Source organism: Melopsittacus undulatus, chromosome 6, assembly GCF_012275295.1.
Source record: "Melopsittacus undulatus isolate bMelUnd1 chromosome 6, bMelUnd1.mat.Z, whole genome shotgun sequence".
NCBI lineage: Eukaryota > Metazoa > Chordata > Aves > Psittaciformes > Psittaculidae > Melopsittacus > Melopsittacus undulatus.
The window spans coordinates 35,343,330-35,367,759 of record NC_047532.1 but is presented as its reverse complement, the minus strand read 5'-3'; the positions used below and the strand labels follow the sequence as shown (position 1 = coordinate 35,367,759).

Below are 24,430 nucleotides of genomic sequence, written 5' to 3'. Positions count from 1 at the left end.
GGCAAGTTTACAGGTGGCTTTGTATGTCTAAAGCATACACCCATGATGTGATGGATGTATGCTTGGAAAACAAATGTAACTGCAAACTTCAGTTGGGTGGGTTTTGTGTGTCCTGTATTTAAGGTTCAATTTTGTTCTTATTTCTCAATGAGACTTACAGATACAAAATATTTACAGAACTTAAATAAGCAAAAGTATAGCTGCCTGTACTTGTTAATCCATTTAGATAATGGTAACAGTTAAAGGTTATCTGGAGCTTTACATATCTACTATGCTTTTAATCATTGAGGAATGTGACTTATCCTGTCTGGTGATAGACTAGGAGGAAGATAACATAGAGAGCTAATTTTGTGGAATTTCTGGGCCTCATTTCCATTTGGACAATACTGAAACTACTTGGAAATGAGATGCAAACATCCCCCACCTCCACTGGTGACCAGCTGGTCCTTTTCATCTCTAGCCATATGTGTTGTCCTTTGTGTTAAAATCACATTTCCAAGGGAACCATGGTGGGTTAGCAGAGCTTATCCACAGACAGAATCACAGAATCAGAGAATCCCAAGGATTGGAAGGGACCTTGAAAGATCATCTGGTCCAACCCCCCTGCAAGAGCAGGGTAACCTAGAGTACATCACACAGGAACTTGTCCAGGCAGGCCTTGAATATCTCCAGCGTAGGAGACTCCATAACCTCCCTGGGCAACCTGTTCCAGTGTCCTGTCACACATCAGCTCTGCTCTGATACCAGTGACCTAATCCTCTCTTATCTGTGTTGTACCAGTTTAGCAGTTGCTGTGCAGAGGGGAAGAAATGGCAGGCTGTAGATTAAGAACCAACAAGGAAAATGGGCAGGAGACAGTGTGCATCTACATGACCTGCCCTGCATCCAGTTATGACAGCGTACAAGCAGATACAAAGGAAAAACAGGTGTCATTAGAGATTTTCACAACGCACTTAAAAAGTTGTGTTCTTGTGCTGCACATCACCAGAATGATTTTATGAGTAGTATGCAAGCTATAGAGTGATAAAGATTGTGAAGAATGTAATTAAGCTTAAGTATTTAAATCTACTGTACTTTCAGTTCAGCTCCAAGATTTACAGTCCGGTAACAGTCTAAATGTAATTTGTGTGGCAGTAGCTTGGCAGAAATTGAAAACAGTTCTTTGAAGATTATCTGAACTGACGAGATTACCAGAATCTTTTGTTTACTCTTGACACACAGAGACATTGTGCAACAGTTTCTTGTGTTCACCAAAGCAAACAGGAGCAGGGAGTGGGGGGAGGCAAGGAGGGTGGTGGGCGGGAAAGACAAGAACGTATAAAGGGAAATTGCATGTGCCCGTCCTGTGTTTGTATTTCACATTTTCCACAAGGCTCATGAGAGCAAGATGAAACTTTTCTTCTTAAGTTGCTTGATGTTTTCTTGCTGTTGCCAAGTTGGGGCAGTGAAGAGGGAATACTACATTGGCATTATTGAGACAGAGTGGAACTATGCACCTGGCAATACCAATATCATATCTGGACAGCCTTTTGCAGAAGAAGAGTAAGTAGAACAGTTTACACTGGTTGGTTGATTTTACAGCATTGTGTGCTTTAAAAGCAGACATTAAAGACAGACTGAAAGCCTGGTGAAGGCAGAGAAATGAATCCTGTTGTTGTCAGGGAATTATAACGTAATATTGACTTTTCCTGGCTTCCTTGAGAATTGCATTCCAATGCTCTGCTAATTAAAAGCATTGGAATATATGTAGTGTTTCTGTGAATTTGTTGTGATGCAATGTTTACTAAGTAGAGACAAGAAAAAGACCCTGAATGTCTAATGATATTTAATTTTGAATGGCTAAAGTCCCGGTACTGAAGAGAAGACTTTGCTGTTATGTTTTTAAGTGCAGAAGTTTGACAAATTTAAAACTTTCCTACTGGGCACAGGTTTCCTTTTTGGGTATTCATTGTTGGCAGTGGTTGTTTTCACTGGTGCAGCAGCACAGCTGGGTCCTTCCACCACAGTGGAGGAGCTGGGTTGCTTGTTACAAGGCAAGGAGGGTCCTGTGCGGAGTGAGAGCAGTAAGTATGATGAGGATACGTGTGGTGAGGAGAAGGGGAGCACCTGAAGATATGAATGATCAATAAAGAAAAACTCAGATATAAAAAGCATCAGAGATATAGCTGAGAGAGGAAAAAAAGTTCATTTTTTTTCAATGCCTTTAAAATTAAATAGGACAATATTAAAATAAAAACAATGAAGAGAGAGCTCAGAAATTAGTAAAATCTCAAAAATTTATTTCTCGTTTAGTTTGTAGATGAGGGATTCGATTTCCTGTGGCTTGTTTTCTCTAGTGAGAGCAAACAATCTCTCAGCCATAACCTGCTGCTTCATCAGGCATGGGACAAAGCAGTGAACTCTTTTTTTTTTTGACTGAGTGACATTTAAGACACTGCCAGTGGTGCAGCAGGCTGAGAAATGGTGGGACATGGCATCGTGTCTGAAAATTGCAGACCTGTCTTGTAATATAGTGAGCTACCGCTGTTCACTGCACTTTCACTGCATTTCTCTGCGATGTGACAGCCTGCAGCATGCGAAATTAATTGCAGGTTTTCAGTAGTTGCATGCCTGCAATGAAGCTGGTCCCTTTTATGCTACTTTTCATTTTCAGCTTTTCTGATTCTTCTTTTTCACCTAAACCCTTCAACTATGATGATCTGCTTGTATGGCGATTGATACTTATATAGGCAGGGAAGAGCAGGAGAAGGGAAAAGATGGTGTACCTGCTAGGAGGAATTCTCTACAATTAAATGGTAGCTGTTTAAACAGTCCAAGAAGAGCCATAATATATTCGTTTGATTTAATTTGTGGCTGAAAAGCTTCAGGCTCTCAGACTTTCAGTAACAGAGCTTCTGCAACAAAGTTTATGTTCTCCAAGTTTCAAGGAACTCTGGATTGGCATTTCAATTACACTTCAGATATGTGCTTGCCAAAGGATAAGCAATTCATAGAACTATGGACTCACAGAATGCTTTGGGTTAGAAGGAAACTTAAAGACCATCTAGTTCCAACCCACTGTCCTGGGCAGGGACACCATCCACCAGACCAGGTTGCTTAAAGCCCTGTCCAACCTGGCCTTGAATACTGGCAGGGATGGGGCAGCCACAACTGCTCTGGGCAATGTGTGCCCATGCTTCAGCACCCTTACAGGGGAGAATTTTTTCCTAATATCTAATCTAAATCTCCCCTCTTTCAGTCTAAAGCCACTCCCCCTTGTCCTATCATTACATGCCTTTGTAAAAAGTCCCTCTCCAGCTTTCATGTGTGCCCACTTTGGCTATTCCAAGGTTTCCCCTTCCTCACATGCTCAAACAATGCTCAGCTTTGTAGGAAATATTTCGCATTCTTTGGCAGTATTAACTTGCTTCAGAATGCAGCCTGCTGGGAGTACAAAACCAACTTGGCTTGGTTTCTCATCGTGTAAGATGAGAAATCAGGAGGCTGCTAAACTTCAGGCAGTGTTGCTGCCTGGGATTGTCTTCTCCTGGAGTAGGTTTGCTTTCACAGCTAGTTCTCATGGCATGGGCAGGGAACTGTGGAGGAGGATTTGTTGTTGAAAAGACTCTAGAATTTGTGCTAACAGCATCAACCAAAACTAGTGCTACTGGTTTGAACAGCCAGTGCTGGCAGTTTCTCTTTCCATTGTAGTTAGCAAATACAAGCACTTTTCCCACAAAGATAACTCTTAGAGAGCAAAGTGTCTGATGAACGGTACCTGTCCCCTCAGCACAGGCAAAGTTTGGCTCCAAAGCTGTTCTCAGTTGATAGTTTTAAGAGACACATGGTAACCCCTCACCTTTGGCTTCTGATGCTTGGGCAGTGTATCCATGATAGGTACTCACTTCACTTCCTACTACATGTAGGAAATACCATCTACATCAGTCTCATCTTAGCCATGGGTTAGGCTGTTTCCTTGCTAATCAAGTCTGGTTTTTTATATAAATGTATAAATTGTATAAAATACTCTCATCTTCAGTCTACAAAATAGGTATAAAATATTCAGGTTAGTGCTTAGTATATAATCTCTGTATGGGTGCCTAACTTTTCACAGTAAGAAGCATATTTGCTCCTAAACACATATAGTTGTGCACAGTGCTACTGAGGCCTGGTCTTTATTTGAGACTATATTAATTAATACCATTCAAATATAAAATGAGTAGCGGACACTAGAAATTCATTTGTGTATTTTCTTTACAGGCAGGCTGGAGTCTTTCTCAAAAGAGGACCACATAGGATAGGAAGCACTTACAAAAAGGCTGTCTATGCTCAGTACAGCAGTCATTTATATGATGTGGTAGTCGACAAACCTTCCTGGCTGGGGTTTTTAGGCCCTGTCATTAAGGGAGAAGTTGGAGATTCCATTATTATACATTTGAAAAACTTTGCTTCCAGAAACTACACACTGCATCCACATGGTGTAACCTACACAAAGGAAAATGAAGGTAAGCTTGAGTCTGTTCTATGCCAGGATTTATACAAAGTCAATCATTCCTCTGGATGTGACACCCTCTCATCAAAGAGTGGACTGGTCAAATAAATCCACAATAAATATAAGAGCTAAGAAGTTCGATAATTTATCAAAAGTGAAATACGAAGCCAAAAGTGGAATTCATAAAGGTGGTAATTTTAGATCAATATTCCACCTGAAGTAAGACTGTAATTATGTATGAGATACAGAATTGAAGATTTCTAAGGGAAAAATTGATGCTTTCACGAAGATCTGAATAGTGATAACTTACAGTTCCAAATTCTTAGTGCCAAATTTGTATATATTGTGTGTAAGATGCACAAAAGTTTCTTAAAGTGGAGAAACAGCTATTGCTTTAGTAATAAATTAATGAGATAAAAGTCTGACACACTTCAAGATATTTTGTAGGGGTACTGTCTGGATTAGTGTCGGTTTGCCCTTGCAATAGCCTATCGTGCCACACTCCGGTGGCAGGGGTTTTCTGTAAAAGAAGGCACCAGAATATGGCTGTTGAAAGGGTTTTTAGTGGGCCTTAAAAGAGTGTGTAAATTGTTGAGAATATGATGTTGTCTCCAAAGCAATCTTTAAAGTATTTTCATTAGAAGAATTTATGAAGTACTAGCCATACAACTTATACGTGGCTTGGTACAGATACATTCTGTGGGAGCAGAACAGTGTGTTTTATAGCAGTACACACACTTTTTGGAACAGTGATTAATTTTTTTTTCTGTTGCTCTCATTCCAGCAACACCAATACTGCATATGTCCCTAAAGAGTATTTTAGAACAGTGTCTAAGATTAATATTTAACAAATGCTTTACAAATATTTGAATTGTTATCTGTTTAGCAGAAGTACATAGTGCCCTCCTAAAAAAACAAAAGACTAAATTGAACATGCTATTAATCAAAGCACTCCCATGGGATTCAAAAGCAAATGACAAGACTCATGAAGAGAAGAAAAAGATCTACTCACCTGATTTTAAACATTTTTAAAGGTTTTGGTTTTACCTGTATTTCTATGTTCAGTCTATTTTACTGCAAAATGTAGTCAATCCTAAAGCGTGGCAAGTGCTATCCTGACAACATATTGTAAATGTGTCCTGTTGATTGGTGGCTGTGTGGCATTCTTCAGGTGCCTTTTACCCTGACAACACCAAAGATGTGCAAAAGAGCGATGATGCAGTGGAGCCTGGAAGCCAATATACATACACATGGGATGTGACAGAAGATCAAGGTCCAGCTAAGGGAGATGCAGACTGCATAACCAGGGTTTACCACTCCCACATAGATGCTCCAAGGGATGTTGCCTCAGGGCTTGTTGGGCCTTTAATAATTTGCAGGAAAGGTAAACCATAAATATAGGAGTAAGTAAATACATATGCAAGGTGATTGTTAATGGTTATTGATAAATATCTGAGAAATAATTTACTGGAAGAGAAGAAGATTACAGTTAATTCTGAAATAGCAGCTTTTGGTCTTCTCAGTTAGCTGCCTTTCCATAGTATAGGAAATAATTAGATTTTGTGTGTGACAGCAGATATAATTTGCAGAATACTTTGTCCACTAATGCAGGAGAGTGAGATCTGTTCATGCTAATAATACAAAAGGATGTGAAAATACTAAGAAAGATTTATTATAATCTTAGCACACACCGTATTTATTCTTAGTAAATCTATTTTATACTATCAAAACTAGCTTTTGTTTTGTGTGTCTGTAAGTTTTTGTGTACACTCACACTCTAGAAAAGTAACTGTGAGTGTACAAAATAAGCAATAAACAGTGACCAGCCCTAATGATATTGCACCTTTAACTCATGAAAAGATAATGTCAGTTGGCAAAGACTTTGACTATATATTTCTTTTTCAGATACAATGAATAAGGGCACTGATAAACACTTTGATGATGAATTTATCCTTATGTTTTCTGTGATGGATGAAAATCTGAGTTGGTATCTAGAGGATAATATCAAGACATACTGTTCTGAGCCTTCCAAAGTTGACAAAGATGATGAGGACTTCCAGGAAAGCAACAAAATGCACTGTGAGAGAACATTATATAAATATTACTTGTCACTGATATGTAATGAAATAATTTTATGCATTGTCTCTTTTGAAGATGAGCTGTAAATATGTTGTTGGTTTTTTTTTTTCTTTTAAGCAGGACTTTTTCTTGAAGGATTAAGAAAGATCCTTTAAAAAAAAAAAAGTGATGGCAAGTATTGTGCAATTAAACTTGGAGTTTTGATGTAAAATCCATAGGGACCAAGAACCTCCTTGCCAGTGTGTCTCACGCAGTCTAAATAGAGTTGTGTTACTTTGTTCTGTTTCTTAGTCCTGAGCTCTGTACTATAATATTGCAGTTTAGAAAAACAGTTTAGTTCATGTGTCAAAAAAGAAATTACCTTTGCCTCTGACATGGATTCCAGAATTCTAGCAGGAACTACTAGTCGTGCAGATAAGTTGTGCAGATGAAGTGGGTTTACTTTCAAAGGTGCAGAGTTTTATTTTGAGTTTCTTTCTATGTTGAGTAATAAAGCAATGGTTATATGACACCTGCTTTTGAAGTAAAAATCCTAAGGTCTGTGAAAGTAACTGTAATAAGTAACATTTCTTATAGCAATCAATGGGTACATGTATGGATACCTCCCAAACCTCACAATGTGTGCAGAAGATAAGGTAAAATGGCATCTTTTTGGCATGGGTAATGAAGCTGATATCCATTCAGCCTACTTCCATGGACAGACCTTAATAGAAAGGCATCATCGAGTTGACACCATCAACCTCTTCCCAGCCACATTTATCGATGCTGTCATGACACCAAGGAGTCCTGGGGAATGGATGCTCAGCTGCCAAGTGAATGACCATATCAAAGGTACAGAATAAGTTCAGATCAGATTTTATTTTTCTAGGTTGAGCTAAGAGTTTTCCGAGTCACTTTACAGTATTCCTGACAACACCTGGTTATAAACCAGATGATATTCTCCTCAAGGTAACAAAACTCTCATAGTAATTGAAATACCTAAAAGTGTATTAGATGGGCTTGAGCATGTAGCCATAGAAATCAAGGAAATTGTTTTCTGTAATGGAAATTGGTATCAGTTGGCAGGAATTGGCAAACCTCAACTTTAGACAAACAATAGCATGATGTTTGCCTCTTACCAAAGATAATCACAATTTTCTGTTTGGTAACATAAAAGTTGGGTCTCATTTCATGTTTGGGCAAGGGGCACAGGGACAGGCAGGCTAACTTGCCTCCTGACAAAGACATATTCTGGAAAGTGCATTGGCTAATAAGTAGAGATCATCTGAATTTCTCTTCCCTGTATCCTCCTCTGTTTCATAGGATCATAGAATGGTTTGGATTGGAAGTGAACTTAAAGCTCATCTAGTTCCAATCCCCCTGTCTTGGAGGGTTTCCAGTGCTTTTTGATAACCATATGAAATACTTAGAAGCTAATTTCACACTCTTACATGATCTATATCCCACTTTTCCATGATGTATATCCCTGTGAGTTAGAGAAGCTGTTTGTCACAAAAGAGGAAGGACATAAAACTCAAAATTGTTCTCCAAGGTTTTAAAATTCTGATGTAAAAAGGAGTATGTTTAACCTACAGATTCAACTACACAGAGGTTATAAGTTTTGAAATAGCTATTATGTCAAGCAACATCCTCATGGTTGAAGCATCCTGTACAAGACGCAAATCCTGCAGGTTGTCCTAATCCTGAGCTGTTAAAGAGCTCTCTTTTTAGGTTATTTATATGTCCGTCAAGCAAATTTGCTAACATATCTCCCTCCTTGGTTGCAGAGACATAGGAGTTTTACAAGTAAGCTGTTGATTAGATTTATATGGAAGATTGTCAGTGTGGTAGCACCTGGCCCTGACTGAAGTGCCAACAGTACTGTTTCCACTCCACCCTGATCTTCTCTGTAATTATCACATCAGTTACAGCTTTACAAGCAGGATGCACTTTACCACACCAGTCTGCCTACTGTAAATAGCATGACATGTTTCTAAATCCTAGCTCATCTGGCATGCATTCTTTTATATAATTCATTTTCCTTTTCATTTGTTATTTGCATATCCATCAATGGTATGGGAATTCTCCAGGGAAGAGAAGAACTATTCGAAGCAGGGAAAGAGAAAGCAAAGTGCAGTTCTTTCTCCCTAGTTTTCTCTACCTTCTCATTGTTTTCCCAGGTGGTATGCAAGCCCTTTTCAATGTAAAAGACTGCAGGAAATCCACAACAGATCACAATGAGAATACAAAGATAAGACAGTACTTCATTGCTGCTGAAGAGATCATCTGGAATTATGGCCCATCTGCAATAAACCATTTTACTGGACAAGAATTAATTACTGACAGGTAAATGCTTCTAATTAAAGTAGTTTTACTTTCCAAGCAATATTGATATAAACATGTTAAATAAGGTAAGCCATATGGTAGAATTAACTTCTAAGGAGAATTTCTCTTTGTACTCATCTTTGCTTAAATTCTAATGCTAGATACAATATCAGACCAAATTATGTCTATTGTTTTCCTTGTCATCTTACTATAAATTTTGCTATAATTTTACTGGGATGAGGATGAATTGTAATATCATACATAGGCAGTGACCTCTGATGATTCAAGATGGTTCATTATTCTGAGTTAGAGAGCAAAGCTAGGAATTCATCATCGTATCCTTAGCTGATGAAAAGGACGCTAAAGGCATAGAATCATAAAATCATAGAATAGTTAGGGTTGGAAAGGACCTCAAGATCATCTAGTTCCAACCCCCCTGCCATGGGCAGGGACACCTCACACTAAACCATATCACTCAAGGTTTCATCCAACCTGGTCTTGAACACTGCCAGGGATGGAGCATTCACTACCTCCCTGGGCAACCCATTCCAGTACCTCACCACCCTTACAGGAAAGAATTTCTTCCTTATATCAAGTCTAAACCCCTGCTGTTTAAGTTTCAACCCGTTACCCCTTGTCCTATCACTACAGTCCCTAATAAATAGTCCCTCCCCACCATCCCTGTAGGCCCCCTTCAGATACTGGAAGGCTGCTATGAGGTCTCCATGCAGCCTTCTCTTCTCCAGGCTGAACAGCCCCAACTTTCTCAGCCTGTCTTCATGTGGGAGATGCTCCAGTCCCCTGATCATCCTCGTGGCCCTCCTCTGGACTTGTTCTAACAGTTCCATGTCCTTTTTATGTTGAGGACACCAGAACTGCACACAATACTCCAAGTGAGGTCTCACGAGAGCAGAGTAGAGGGGCAGGATCACCTCCTTTGACCTGCTGGCCACGCTGCTCTTGATGCAGCCCAGGATACGGTTGGCTTTCTGGGCTGTGAGTGCACACTGCTGGCTCATGTTCATTTTCTCATTGACTAACACCCCCAAGTCCTTCTCCGCAGGACTACAATGAATTTCCTTTTTGCCCAAACTGTAGCTGTGCCTAGGATTGCTCCAACCCAGGGGTAGGACCTTGCACTTGTCATGGTTAAACTTCATGAGGTTGGCATCAGCCCACCTCACAAGTGTGTCAAGGTCCCTCTGAATGGCATTCCATCCCTCTAGCGTATCAACCGAACCACACAGCTTAGTGTCATCGGCAAACTTGCTGAGGGCACACTCAATTCCATTGTCCATGTCAGCAACAAAGATATTAAACAAGACTGGTCTCAACACTGATCCCTGAGGAACACCACTCATTACTGGTCTCTAGGCAGACATTGAACCTTTGACCACAATTCTTTGAGTACGACCATCCAACCAGTTCTTTATCCACCGAGTGGTCCACCTATCAAATTGATGACACTCCAATTTAGAGACAAGGATGTCATGTGGGACAGTGTTGAACACTTTGCACAAGTCCAGATAGATGACGTCAACTGCTCCACCCCTGTCCATCACTTTTGTAGCCCCACCATAGAAGGCCTCCAAATTGGTCAGGCAGGATTTCCCCTTAGTGAAGCCATGCTGGCTGTCACCCAGCACCTTGTTGTTTTTCATGTGCCCTAGCATGCCTTCCAGGAGAATCTGCTCCAAGATTTTGCCAGGCACAGAGGTGAGACTGACTGGTCTGTAATTCCCCAAGTCATCCATTTTCCTCTTCTCGAAAATGGGTGTTATATTTCGCTTTTTCCAGTCATCAGGAACTTCACCTGTCTGCCATGATTTTTCAAATATTATGGTCAGTGGCTTTGCAACTTCATTCGCCAGCTCCTTCAGGACCCGCGGATGGATTTCATCAGGTCCCATGGACTTGTGTACATTTAGGTTCTTAAGATGGTCTCGAACCAGATCCTCTTGTACAGTGTGCCCAAGGTCTAGGTTTTCACAGTCCCTGCGTCCGCCTTCCAAGACTCGGGTGCTGCTGTCAGAGCCTTTGCCAGTGAAGACCCAGGCAAAGAAGCCATTCAGAACCTCAGCCTTCTCCAAGTCCTGTGTAGCCAGTTCTCCCGAAAGCTTCTGGAGTGGGCCTACATTATCCTTAGTCTGTTTTTTAGCCGCTACATACCTATAAAATCCCTTCCTATTATATTTAACATCCCTTGCCAAGTTTAGCTCCAATTGGGCCTTAGCTTTCCTAACCTGGTCCCTAACTACCTGAACAACATCCCTGTATTCATCCCAGGACACCTGTCCTTGCTTCCACCTTTTATAAGGCTATTTTTTCATGTGAATTTTTCTCAGCAGCTCCTTATCCATCCAAGGGGGTCTCCTGGCCCTCCTGCTGCACTTCCTTCTAGTTGGGATGCAACACTCCTGAGCTTGTAGCAAGTGATCCTTGAATATTAACCAAGAGTCTTGGGCCCCCTTGCCCTCTAGGGCTATATCCCATGGAACCTTGCTAAGCAGGTTCCTGAAGAGTCCAAAGTCTGCTCTCTTGAAGTCCAGGGCAGTGAGCTTACTGCACTCTCTTCTCACTGTCTTGAGGACCTCGAATTCAACCATCTCATGATCACTGCATCCAAGACTTCCCTAGAGAGCCACATTTCCAACGAGCCCTTCCCTGTTGGTGAGCATGAGGTCAAGCAGGGCACCTCTCCTCGTCAGCTCCTTTATTGCTTGCAGAAGGAAGTTGTCCTCCACACAATCGAGAAAACTCCTGGATTGTTTGTGCCAGGCAGTACCGTTGCCCCAACAGATGTCAGGGTGGTTGAAGTCCCCCATGAGAACAAGGGCCTGTGAGCGTGAGGCTTTTCTTATTTGTGTGTAGAGTTCTTCATCCACAGGTTCCTCTTGATCAGGCAGTCTGTAACATATCCCCACAGTAATGTGTCCCATCACTGATTTCCCCTTAACCCTGACCCACAAACTTTCTGTTAACTGATCACCTGTTCCCAGACAGAGTTCCACACTCTCCAGCCTATCTCTAACATAAAGAGCAACTCCCCCTCCCCTCCTACCGGGCCTGTCTTTTCTAAAAAGCCTGTAACATTCCATTCCAACACTCCAGTCAAAGGAGCCATCCCACCATGTTTCGGTGATGCCTGTTATATCATAGCCCTGTAGATGTGCCCACATCTCTAATTCTTCTTGCTTATTCCCCACGCTACGGGCATTTGTATAGAGGCATCTGATCCGAGCTCCAAATGAAGCCGGCTCAATGTCTGGAGCGGCTAGAATATTACTACATTGCTCAGAGTATTTACTATAGGTGCTGGCAACTGACTGGGTGTTTTGGGATGGAATGATGCTCCCCTCCCCCAACACAACTAGTTTAAAGCATCCTTGACAAGTCTGGCAAGCCTCCCAGCAAAGCCACTCTTCCCTTTCTTTATCAGAGCAGTTCCACCAGCCCCCAGTAGGCCTGGCCTACAGATGTGAGCCCCATGTTCAAGACACCCAAACCCTTGACTATGACACCACCCTTTTAACCATTTATTAACCTGTCCAATCCTCCTTGCCTTTGGAAGGTCCTCCCCTGTGTCTTGGAGAATTGTCGAAAAGACTATCTGAGCTCCAGAACCCCTGACCACCTCTCCCAGAGCTCTGTAATCCTTCTTTATACTCCTCAGGCTACTACTATCTATATCCCTAGCACCCATATGTATCACTAGAAGCAGGTAATAGTCCCTGGGACTTACTAGAGCAGACAGCCTCTCCGCAACATCCCTGATCCCTGCCCCAGGTAGGCAACACACCTCCCTTGCGACCGGGTCAGAGCGACAGATGAGCGCTTCTGTCCCTTTCAAGGCAGAGTCCCCTACTACTACAACCCGCCGCTTTTTCCTGGCGGCACCGGTAGAGATCTTCTGTACCAGTGCACCAGCCGACTGTTTCTGATGCAAGTGCATTTCCTCATCAGCCCCCTGCAGGACAGCAAAGCAGTTCTGGGTGAGTACAGCAGATTTAGGAGGAAGCCCCTTGCTTTTAATTGCCCTCTTCCTCCTTTGGTTGTTTTCTTTGTTACTAATTCCCAGCTTCCCTGATCAACAGCTTCATTCTTTCCTCCATGAGTTAGAGGGGAAGCTTGAGGCCCCTGTGCTGTTTGGGCCTGGAGCAAGCAGTCCTGCTTCCTCTCAGCTTCCCTGACATCTTGCAGCTTCCTGACAGCATCCCGTAGCTCAGCCACCTCCTGGAGGAGGACCTCCATCAGGGAGCAGCGAGCGCAGCCCTGCCCATTCTGCACCTTTCCCTCACAAGACCAGTGCAGGCACTCTCTACACTCCAAGCTCTGCACCGCAACCTCCCCACTTACCGGCTCTGTCTGGGTGCCTACGCTGGCCACCACCAGGGCGGCCAGGGCAGAGCTCCCAGACCGGACCCTGGTCATACGGTGAGTGCTCACCATCCCGCTCGCCTGCCCGTGCAAACTGCCTCGACCCGCTCTGTTTGCCCGCTCTGTTCGCCGCGCTCCCTGGGTAGGTTTTTAACCACTCACAGTTGGTGCCACTCCTCCTGTCTCCGCCCCCGGTGAGTCACCTCCTCACGGTAGCTGAGCTCTTTGCAAGTCCTGTCGAGGACTTGAGGCTCCCCCCTCAGTGGCTCTTGACGCTCTGTGGTGAGGCTTCTGGATGCTGATCTCCCCCGGCTCCGCTCCGGTGCCACAGGCATCCTTTCTCAAGCTACTCCCCAACTTGCATGAGATAGCTTTGCCCTTTGCTCTGTGTTTACATATTTAAGACCTGGATCAATTCACTGAATAGATTGATTCTTCAGATTTTTCACCTGTGAGTTAAAGAATACTCACCCACTTCACAAGGGACAAGGTGCAGTTCATTGCTTGAGTAAAACATGGCTTGTGAAACATTGAAAGGTTCTTTTATGAAGACTGAAAGTATAGATTAAAAAGTGTAAACTAAATCTTCTCACTTTCTATTTAGATGTTACATATTCCTGTTGTTAGTATCTACTGTTGTTGAATTATTTGTAACTTTTAATAAAAAGAAGAGTAAACTTCAGGTTATGACATGTTGACTAGAAATCATTGTTGATGAGTCTCAAAGCATGCTGGCTTTATAAGAGCAACACAGCATTGTGTCTTTTTCTTAAAGAGAAGTTAGTGAAGGACAATAGAGTCTTGCACGTCCTTATGTAGAACTACATGGAAGTGTGCAGCCAGCCCACTGAAATGAGAACCAAAAGACAAACTGGGCATGTCATTATGCCTCAGATAATAGGTTTGAGGTCCTGACTGCCTTTGTAAAGCTGAGCATTATGACTTGAACTATTTGCAACTACTGAAATTTCTTTCACACAGTGAATCTCGTGTATTTTTTGAACAAAGTGAGACAAGAATTGGTGGCTCTTATAAAAAAGCCATTTACAAAGAATACACAGATGGTTCTTTCACTGAACATAAAAAAAGACTTGCAGAGGAAGCACATCTTGGACTCTTAGGTAAGATATCTAAAATTATTTCGTGTCAAAGATTTATGAGAGTAAACTACCACTTCCACTGGCAAGCCAGCAGTGTCCCTCCACCTCTGAAGGAGGGGCCCTCGTCTCTCCTTGCCTCTTGCAGATGCTGGTGCCTGTGGCTTCCTCCAAGAGGCACCCCAGGGTGTAAGAAAGCTCTTGAAGGTAATGCTGTGGTGATCCCCAACTTGCTTGTGGGAATATGCCATGATCTCCAAATGTCCAGGCAGGTCTAGCCCTATTTGTAACCTGTCTGCTTCTGGCATGGCTCTGGACTGAGTCTGAGGCTGGTACTAGTGTCTGTAGATTCCTTTCCAAAGGGAGGAACTGTCCTGCATGTCACTGGGCCCTCATCAGGAATGGGGAATGGAACACTCCAGCTGCTGCTGGGCTGCTATGTGATTCAGGCCATGTGCCAGGGACCTAGTCTATGGCCACATAGGCCCAGGGACAGTTCCCCATGCGATGGGAGAAGCAGCCAGCCATTGATTGCTTTAAGCTCATGATGACTTATACATCCCTTGATAGAAACATCTTGTAATTGGACCATGTGCTCTTTTCTAGGACCTGTTATCAAGGCTGAAGTGGGTGAGAGCATCAGGGTGACCTTCCGAAACAATGCCAGCCACCCATTTAGCATTCAGCCCCATGGTGTGAGTTACCGCAAGAGCGACGAGGGGGCATGGTACGGTGCTGCCTCCAGAGGTGTGCCTACAGATGGGAATCCTTCAAGCACCAGGGAAATAGCTGTCGTACATGTTAATGAATTAATGGTGGTAAAATAAACAAAGTTCATTTGGCAGAATTCCTGATGTTGAATTCTATAATAGGTACTGAATCTCCAGCTTCTCATGTGAGTCCTGGTGCTACGTTTACATATGAGTGGAATGTGCCGGAAGATGTGGGCCCCACAGATCAAGATCCAGACTGTTTAACCTGGCTTTATTACTCAGCTGTGGATGCAGTTAGAGACACCAGTTCTGGCCTTGTGGGTCCTCTCCTGGTGTGCAGGAAAGGAGCTCTGCTTTCTTCTGGGAAACAGGTCAGTCAAAGAAGAAAACTGGAAGCATTTGCACCATTGTCCCTGAGTCTTAATTCTCCTGAATTGTGCCCTCAGGGTCTGCCACATTCTAACAATCACTCAGCACCTTCTCTCCACATCAGTCTCACCTATATGCTCAGGGGAATAAATAGAATCATAGAATAGTTAGGGTTGGAAAGGACCTTAAGATCATCTATTTCCAACCCCCCCTGCCATGGGCAGGGACACCTCACACTAAACCATATCACCCACGGCTTCATCCAACCTGGCCTTGAACACTGCCAGGGATGGAGGATTCACAGCCTCCCTGGGCAACTCATTCCAGTACCTCACCACCCTAACAGTAAAGAATTTCTTCCTTATATCCAATCTAAACCTCTGCTGTTTAAGTGAAGGAAGTGGCTTTTGTTGTGTTTAGTGGTGTTTTGGGGGATTTTGGTTTGGTGGGGTTTTTTTTTGTTTGGTTTGGTTTTTTAACCAAGCAAAATCAGTCTGGCTGCAGATAGACACCGTTGTGAAACCACCAATTGCAGTATGCAACCACTGGCATTCAAGTCAGCTAGGATGAGAATGACTAGAAAAGACCAAAACACACATTTGTTTCTGGAGGTGGTTCCTGCTGATAGAAAGAACATTCACAGCAGGTATCTGGTCACCAAATAAAACAGTCTGAGAGCTTTGTGATTATCAGAATGAAGTATCAATGTATGCATCTATTGTACTTTGTGAATTATACATTATTATGTGCATAGATTTTTTTCCCCTGACATTTTCTGTTCACTCATTTCTATTTTTCCTTTGTGCTATTTCTTTTCAACAGAAAAATGTGAACATGGAGTTTTTTCTGCTTGCCACTGTATTTGATGAGAATCTGAGCTGGTACTTGGATGACAATATTTTGATGTTTACACTAAATCCTAGTAAAATTGACAAAGATGATGAAGACTTTCAAGAATCTAACAAAATGCACTGTAAGAAAATGATAAGTTAGACAAATATTCATTTCTATATATATAAGGTTTTTACTTCTGTGATCTCATGTTGGAGCCTGGGAAACTGTATAGTGGCAAAGACATTTCATTCCTTTCCATTGGGCAGGTTCTTTTCTGACAAGCTGTTTCCAGCTGAAACAATTCTACAATAGCAGCTGCAATCTGACCTTTATAATCTTACCTACTGGCAGCACTCCTCGTAATGCAGCCCAAGATACCAATAGCCTTCTTTTGCAGGAGGGGTACATTGTGGGCTTATTTTGTGTCCATAGGTGAGTCTGGATTCCTTTACCAGCGCAGTGGCTCCCTTAGAATGAGAATCTTTACTTTTTTAATAGGGCAGAGTTGAGTTTCACACTGATCACATTTCAGTACTGTAGAAACATCTTTCAAGTTTCCTGTATAGGAATATTTTTATCTTCAGTACCCAGTCCTAATCTTTAAGCATATTTACTTGTGCTCATTCTTAAATTTTGCACTCTGGGACATTCCTACTATTTACAGAGCCTTGAGCATTCACTGGTTTTGGAAGCTTTGCACAAAAGTAGCTAAAACCCACTTCAAATTGTCTCTATTGTGTGACTGGAGGATCTTGCGGGGAATAAACCAGGATGCTTTTTGTATCCTGAATACTTAAGAGCTATAAAACAATGGAAGTTCCAGCCAGTCAAGTCAACTACTTGTGCTTTAGAAGTTGAAAAGGAGAACAGTTAGTGGTTGTTTTTAAACACTGGGTTTGAAAAGCTTTGCTTGAATTGATTCTCTAATTTTGCTGATGTGATGAAACTTATTATTGACAGTCTGGGGCATCACATTACATCTGAATTGTGTATTATTTAATCTGTATTGCAGAATTAAGTAATATGTTAATCAAGGTGGGTTTTGCTTCCTCAAATATTCTACAGCCATTAACGGTTATATGTATGGAAATCAACCTGGTCTTGAGATGTGTAAAGGAAGTGTGGTTTCCTGGCATTTGATGGGCTTGGGGTCAGAAGCTGATGTCCATGGGATATACTTTTCAGAAAACACGTTTGTAACTAAAGGAACAAGAAGGGATACTGCAAATCTGTTTCCACATACATTTCTTACAGCTATTATGAAGCCTGATTCTGAAGGTAAATGTCTTGTTTAAAAATTCTGTTGATAGTTTAAACTATTTACCTGTGAAGAGTTTAAACTATTTACCTGTGAAGATTTTATGCTTAGAGACAAGTTTTAAATAGCTGATATTTTGAACCTTTGGATACTAAAACTGTCTACAGCTGTGTTTAAGGGCATTAAATTTGTGTTCATAGGGCCTAAGTTCCTAATGCTAAAGCCTTGATTTTTCTACTTCTGTGTATGCTTGAATCTTATCACTACAAGTTGCCAGACTACACAAAGAATTGGGGTCTTATCTGAGCAATAGCCTGTGTCCCTCTCTTTAAACATTAAATAAATGTAGGTAATATAATCTCAAAATTAATCTACTAGTCATAGATTTTTGTCCTCAAGTCTTTATTTCTTGTATGACCTCTAGGAGTTTTTGAAGTGTCATGCCTGACAACAGATCACTACACAGGGGGCATGAAACAGAAGTACAGTGTGAAACAGTGCCATTGGTGGAATGTGGATGTATCTATGTATTTGCATGAAAAGACTTACTATATTGCTGCAGTGGAAGTTGAATGGGACTATTCTCCTAACAGGACATGGGAATTTGAGCGGCATCAATACCATGAGGAAAGGTACTTTGAAATCTATGCAAGGGAAAAGATACAAAAAAGGAGAAACTTCTCTGAACCTTTTCCTCCTCAAGGCATTTCTAGACACTCTTTGCATAAGTATTTTTAGGGATCACTTGAATTTGTGAGCCTTGCACAGCAATGTTGCTGTGTAACTGTGAGCCAGACAGTGTAATGTTCATGAAATGGTCCAGCATTCTGTGGGGCAGCTGCAGATTTTCATGGATCCTGAATAGTGCATGCACATTTACTACTTACTGATGTTGGTACAGTCCTTGATATGGAATGATTAAAATGCTCATTAAGTTGTAGATATGATGACTACTTTGTCCTGATATTTGGTTTCTTATGATATGTAACGTCTTTGTCTCATGTTTTTCTGTACTCTGAGTAAGGTTCTTTTGTACTCCTCTCAGTCTCATTAGTTTACCCAAGATCAATTCATGACTTAATCCATTCACTATGAAGCTTGTCACCTTGGTATTCTATTCCCAGTATTTGAATCTCAGTGGGAGAACTGTTTGGATCATATAATTCATGCCAATGAGCAGAAGAGACTAAACAATTAACTGATTAATTTCTATGTGTTCCACCTGTATTTGAGGTTAAAGTAGTAGATTGTAACTGCTTATATTTTTTATTTATTTAATTGTATTTTGTTCTTCAGTTTGATAGCACATTTCCTTGCCCTGCACACCCCAGTGGACTCTGTCATAGTTCTAAGTACAAGTAATATGGACTCTGCTGTTACCACTTTTTTTCCCCACCATCTCCAGCCCCCATGATCTCAGCAGAGAATCAGTTCCTCATGTTTTGTTTCAGCAAAGCACTTAAGCTTTAGAAATTTTAAGCTTCATTTCAGATCTACAGAAGTCATCGAAGGCTATTTTTTGTTATGCAAATTGCTGGATGACTTCTTGCAATTTGAAGTATCTGCCAGGCCAGGTACTTTGCATTCTCTCAAATATAGACTTGGTCTATTTACAGTGGATTTTAAACTTTCCATGTTGAGAAACCTCCCAGCTTAACAAGAATGCTTTCTTGTTGAAGATACCAGTTGTCTATGAGATTACTGTTTCACTGAGCTAGATTTTTTTTGATGGTTAATTGCCATGCCTGCAAAAAGATGTTTTAAAATACATGAAGAAATACACAACTTTTTTTTTCTTTTTTTTCCCCAGTCCTGGCAATCCATTTTTAAATAAAGGAGACAAATTCATTGGGTCAAAATACAGAAAGGTAGTATATCGTGAGTACACTGATCAGACATTCAGTACTCCCAAAACCAGACCAGAGGAGCAGCAGCATCTGGAAATTCAAGGTATAGTCACCATGAAGTTCAGTTTTGACCTGGTTAAAAATGCAGTGAAACAAAACAAGATACTATTTGAACAATACTGAGTATAGTGCACACAAAATGCTTAAACCTACAAGGAATTGCTACTTTTATTATGGTGCTTTAGGACTTGAGTCTCTCTACTTTACTGTCTAACTTCAACTGCTCAGGTTGGCTCATCACAGTGAATGTCATTTTCTGTGTATAGTTTTTAGTTGAATTACAAGCTAATGTGGTGTATTTGAATGCAACCGTGTCTTGCTGTCTGCTCTGATCTTTTGTCAAACCAAGTTAATCTTTCTTTCCAATTCAACAGGGCCACTGCTTATGTCAAATACTGGAGATAAAATTATAATAGTTTTTAAGAATTTGGCATCAAGACCTTATTCTATACATGCCCATGGAGTGAAAACAGACAGTTCTGTTGTTGCTGTAACTAACCCAGGTATCAAAGCGTTCTTGTGTATTTTTAATAGAATATCCAGCCTTCTGGTAAGGTTTAGCAAGCTCTCATGTTAGGATAGCAGAGAAGACATAATTTTTGTTTGTTTCTTTGTTCTTACCTCAGGTTCTAGTTGTAGAAAGAAATATTTCTACAATTAAAATGGCCCTGCTAACTATTGCTATGTATCCTAGCCCTTGGCAGATCAGTAATTTGTTGATGCAGTTTGGCTGCACCTTTCATAAAAGGAAACAGATTTTGCAACATAGAGAGGACATAACTTTATGCTAGCTGTTATTTCAGAGGTTCCTCTGTGATCTTTACAAAAGATACAATTGTTTTTATTAAGTGAACTGGACAGTGCAGCCACCAAAAAAAAAAAAAGCTTTGGCAAAAAGAGTCAGGGATTTACAGAAGGGAAATATTAAAAAATAACAATAAGCTGGCCAGTGCAGTAATTGGGAAGAGGAAGTTCAAGACAAATATCAGCTACAGAGATACCATCTGTTTCAGGATGACCTCTTGCAGGTCAGCACACAGAAAAATTCTAAAATTAATTTATATTTATTTCATTTAGGTGAAATAAAAAGGTATGTCTGGAAAATCCCAGAGAGATCTAGTCCTGAGAGAGGAGATGACCATTGCATTGCATGGGCATACCATTCAACGGTGGACATAATTAAGGTAGATTATTAATAAAATCTAAAGGTCATTACTTCAATACAAATAAACTTACAGCAAAAGGAAGAGAAGTTTGAAACTCCTTCTGCTTTCTCTATCGAGTTGTTCCCCCTGTTACCATACCTCTGAATTTAAATATCTCTTTGAATAATGCAAGAAAGTCAGGGCAGAATTTCAGTCACAGCCCTTCATGTTCTTGTTTCCTGGTTCTGCTGCTGCTATAGATCACCTCATTCGTATTTTGTTCTTAAAGCTAACACTTTATAGCTTCCTCAATATCTAATCTGTCATGTGTGGGAAAACTAACATGCAACTGTGGAACATAAATCCAACATTTTTGTACAAGCCACCTGTTACCATGACTAATAATTTTAATGTAAATTAAAAGATTCTTTCTATTGTGTCTCAGAAAGCACCAATTAAAAAGTCTCAAGAAGTGTATTTTGAATGGAAACCAAGTTCAAAATCCTAAAGCCTTAAAAGAACTTTGAGAAATAAAAAAGAAAAAAAAAATAAAGGCAACAAATTAAAATGGAACAAATGTTTATTTCTGGCAAGAGAAGAAAAAGAGATAGTTGCTCTTCACAGTACATTGAATGTGATCCATAGGTACCACATAACAGTCAAGAAATAACCTTGTTTGTCTGGCTACCTTTATTCCCAGATGCTGACAGCTGTAAAAATAGTAGGAAGATTTATGTCTGGCATTAAAAAATGCTACTGCTTCGCCGTATCATGTAACGATACGATTTTTCATTTGTCATTTCAGGACACTTACAGTGGATTAATAGGCACACTTGTTGTGTGCCATAGACATTACTTGCCATCTTTTCATACTAAAAAGAAAGTTCAATTTGCTCTTCTTTTTATGGTTTTTGATGAAAATGAGTCATGGTACTTGGATGAAAACATTAAAACGTATTCTACCAACCCACACCTTGTTGACAAAGAGGATGAAGAATTCCTTGAAAGTAATAAAATGCATGGTATGTTCCCAATTTAGTTAATGTAAATCTGGAAACTCTATATAATTATGTACTTGAAAATACTACATATAAATTTGACTTTCTCATCCTCTCTGAATTTTCAGTTCAAGGAAAAATTTCACTCAAAACTGTTTGAAACTGTTTTGGCACTATTAGTGCCACTGAATGATTTTTTTTTTATTTTAAACCTATAAAAATGGTTCCCTGTTGAATTTTCAGAGAGAAGGAATAAAATTCCTTCAGGAGAAGGAATAAAAATTTTAAAATGACATCTGAAATTTTTATTTTATATCAGCAAACAGTTGTTTTGGATAAGCAGGAAAGGCGCTGTGTGTCCTGGTAAAGCTTACCCTCCACAGAGAGTTGCAGGAAATGCAGATCTTTAAGAACTGCAGTATAAGCAAGGGTGTACAGCAAAGAACTTTTAACTACATCTTGCTTTCTAGTTATAGATAGAATACAATCAGACCCATTCATAATATGCTGTCCACTTGTTTTGCTTTCATATACCTTTCAAAATTGTTACTTTTGCCTGGCATTGGCTTTCAGATCTTGTATTCCATTAAAGCTTAGAGAACAACACCACACAAAGTTTTATTTATTTTCTGTCTTGCTCTTCTTGTCTCTTTAGCCATTAATGGAAAGGTGTTTGGAAATTTACGTGGCCTGACTATGCATGTTGGAGATAAAGTAAGCTGGTACTTGATGGGAATGGGCAATGAAATAGACATTCACACAGCACACTTCCATGGTCACAGCTTTGACTATAAGGTAACAGGTCCTTTTCACTCATTTCTCGCTGGGTTAAGAATGAAAGCTATGTCAAATACCAAGGACTGTAATCTCCAGCGAGAAGTCATGGACTTGTAATTTAACTGTAAAGTTTTTATGCTCCAAACCTGCATATGACCAATATACAATATAAAGAGTATCTGCCAGTAGCATTTGCTGAACAATGACCTCACAAGATGCTTCAACAAGGGGGCTATGAATTTTCATGGCTGTGGTAAGACAACAGCTGTAGTTTTTCTTCATTTCCACCTACCTGCTAGTTTATTAATCCTTTAAGCATGAAGTGGATGTACAAAATGATATTTCTGTAGAAATGATATGCAGTAAATGTCTTTTCACTCAACTGTAAAAAGTATGGTGGGAATATGCATAAAAGGTAGCTTAAATTATTGCCACCTGGTAATGCCACACTATTTAACCATTGTTTCTTCTTGTCCTGAAGCAAACAGAGGTTTACCGGGCAGATGTCTTTGATCTGTTCCCTGGAACATTTCAAACTGTGGAAATGACCCCACAGAACCCTGGAACTTGGCTATTACACTGTCATGTTACTGACCACATCCACGCGGGCATGGAAACAACCTACACTGTGCTCCCAAAGAAAGGTAGGAGCTTATTTAACTCAATGATGTTCATTATGTTAAAAGATGTAGAATGGGGCTCACAAGCATACTCGGAACCAGTTCTGGCACCCAGCAATATTTCATGGCTTAATATTGATGTCTGGGGGCCAGAATTTTGCAAGCTGTCTAATCATATTTGCCTCAGTGCTGCTGCTCAGAAAACAGAAGTAACTAAAGGACTGGATGTTAACTGACTATTGCTTCAGCTTCCCATCAATGAAATAAAAATGACAGATTTTTATTTAAAAGAGGATTGTGTACCCAAAAAGTCAGACTCCCTCTCAATCTTCATTTAAAACAAGAACAGTTAGCAGATAAACCTGAAGTCATTCCCTAACAGCTGAAGTACTAAAACACTAAAACTGTGGTTTTCTTTCTAAAGGACATTATTTCAGCTTTACAGACACAATTACCTTGATTTAAAAATATTTAATGTGGAAAAAAACCCCAAACCTTACATCTTGAAGAATATGGAAAGTTCTTGTTTCAACAGTTAATCCAATTTTAAAAGCAACACTTTTAAGACTGAGCATAATAGGTATGTATCGCATAGAAAGAGAACAGCAAGAATATCTCAAAATGTGTGTATGTATATATACACACACACACAACTATATAATGTACATGTGTATCTATTACTAAGGTACAGATTGGAATATTAAACACAATGTAGTTCTATTTTATAAACCACTGAGATTTACAGAATACATAATAAAAAGGCTGACGTAAGAGTACACAGAGATGCAGAAACAGACTTTAATTTGTAGAAGTAGTACATTGGATTTTTTACAACCAGTCATCTAAAGTGCACTAAAATACACCCTTCCATGCATTTTAAAGCTGTTCCTTGAAGATAGTAGGACTTAGGGCTCTAATTTTCCATTCTGCTGTCCACATGCAGACTATTATTCTGTTGATTAAGTGTGTGTAACAAAAGCTATTATTTTCTCCCTTACAGAAAAACACTCTTTATTACCAAGATTATTTGATCAGTTCAAGAGTAAAGGTACATGGGCCACAGTAGAATGATGAAAACATTTTACCACAGTGATTCTCCAACGTTTACCTTCAGCAAAGCATTTCCTGAGAAATACCCTCTCCTGGACAATTCATTTCCATGTGTGTTTTGGAAGATTTCATTTGGTGGCCCATGGCTAACAAATGTGCTGTAGACTAAGATAGCTGACTGGATAAAACAGCTTCTAAGTATCTTTTCCTCTAAATAAAAATAGTAACTTGCAATCTAAACATATTCTAGGTGATGCCTAGTGCATGTTATTTAATTGCTGAGGGACACAGAAGAGTGAAATGGAACGTGCTTTTTTAAAAAAAAGATTGTAAGCAACCCTATGTAACAGGAAGGATTGTTTTGGGTATCGGCTGTCACATTTTACTGGTCAAATATACTAGTAGCTATTGCTTTTAAAACAGGAGTTTAG

The 24,430-nt window shown here is 40.3% G+C and overlaps 1 protein-coding gene across 1 annotated transcript; it reads left to right on the top strand.

Moving 5' to 3' along the window:
* Positions 1-1,288: 1,288 nt before the first annotated feature.
* Positions 1,289-24,243, top strand: CP (ceruloplasmin). The gene is made up of 19 exons (XM_005141172.3): positions 1,289-1,542; positions 4,240-4,484; positions 5,643-5,855; positions 6,377-6,550; positions 7,127-7,381; positions 8,710-8,875; positions 14,213-14,352; positions 14,935-15,075; positions 15,201-15,412; positions 16,233-16,383; positions 17,310-17,522; positions 17,927-18,134; positions 19,313-19,452; positions 19,784-19,912; positions 20,487-20,593; positions 21,360-21,576; positions 22,208-22,347; positions 22,811-22,973; positions 23,950-24,243. Exons 1-19 carry the CDS (start codon positions 1,388-1,390, stop codon positions 24,018-24,020), a joined length of 3,240 nt encoding a protein of 1,079 aa, XP_005141229.2. The 5' UTR covers positions 1,289-1,387; the 3' UTR covers positions 24,021-24,243.
* Positions 24,244-24,430: the final 187 nt, after the last annotated feature.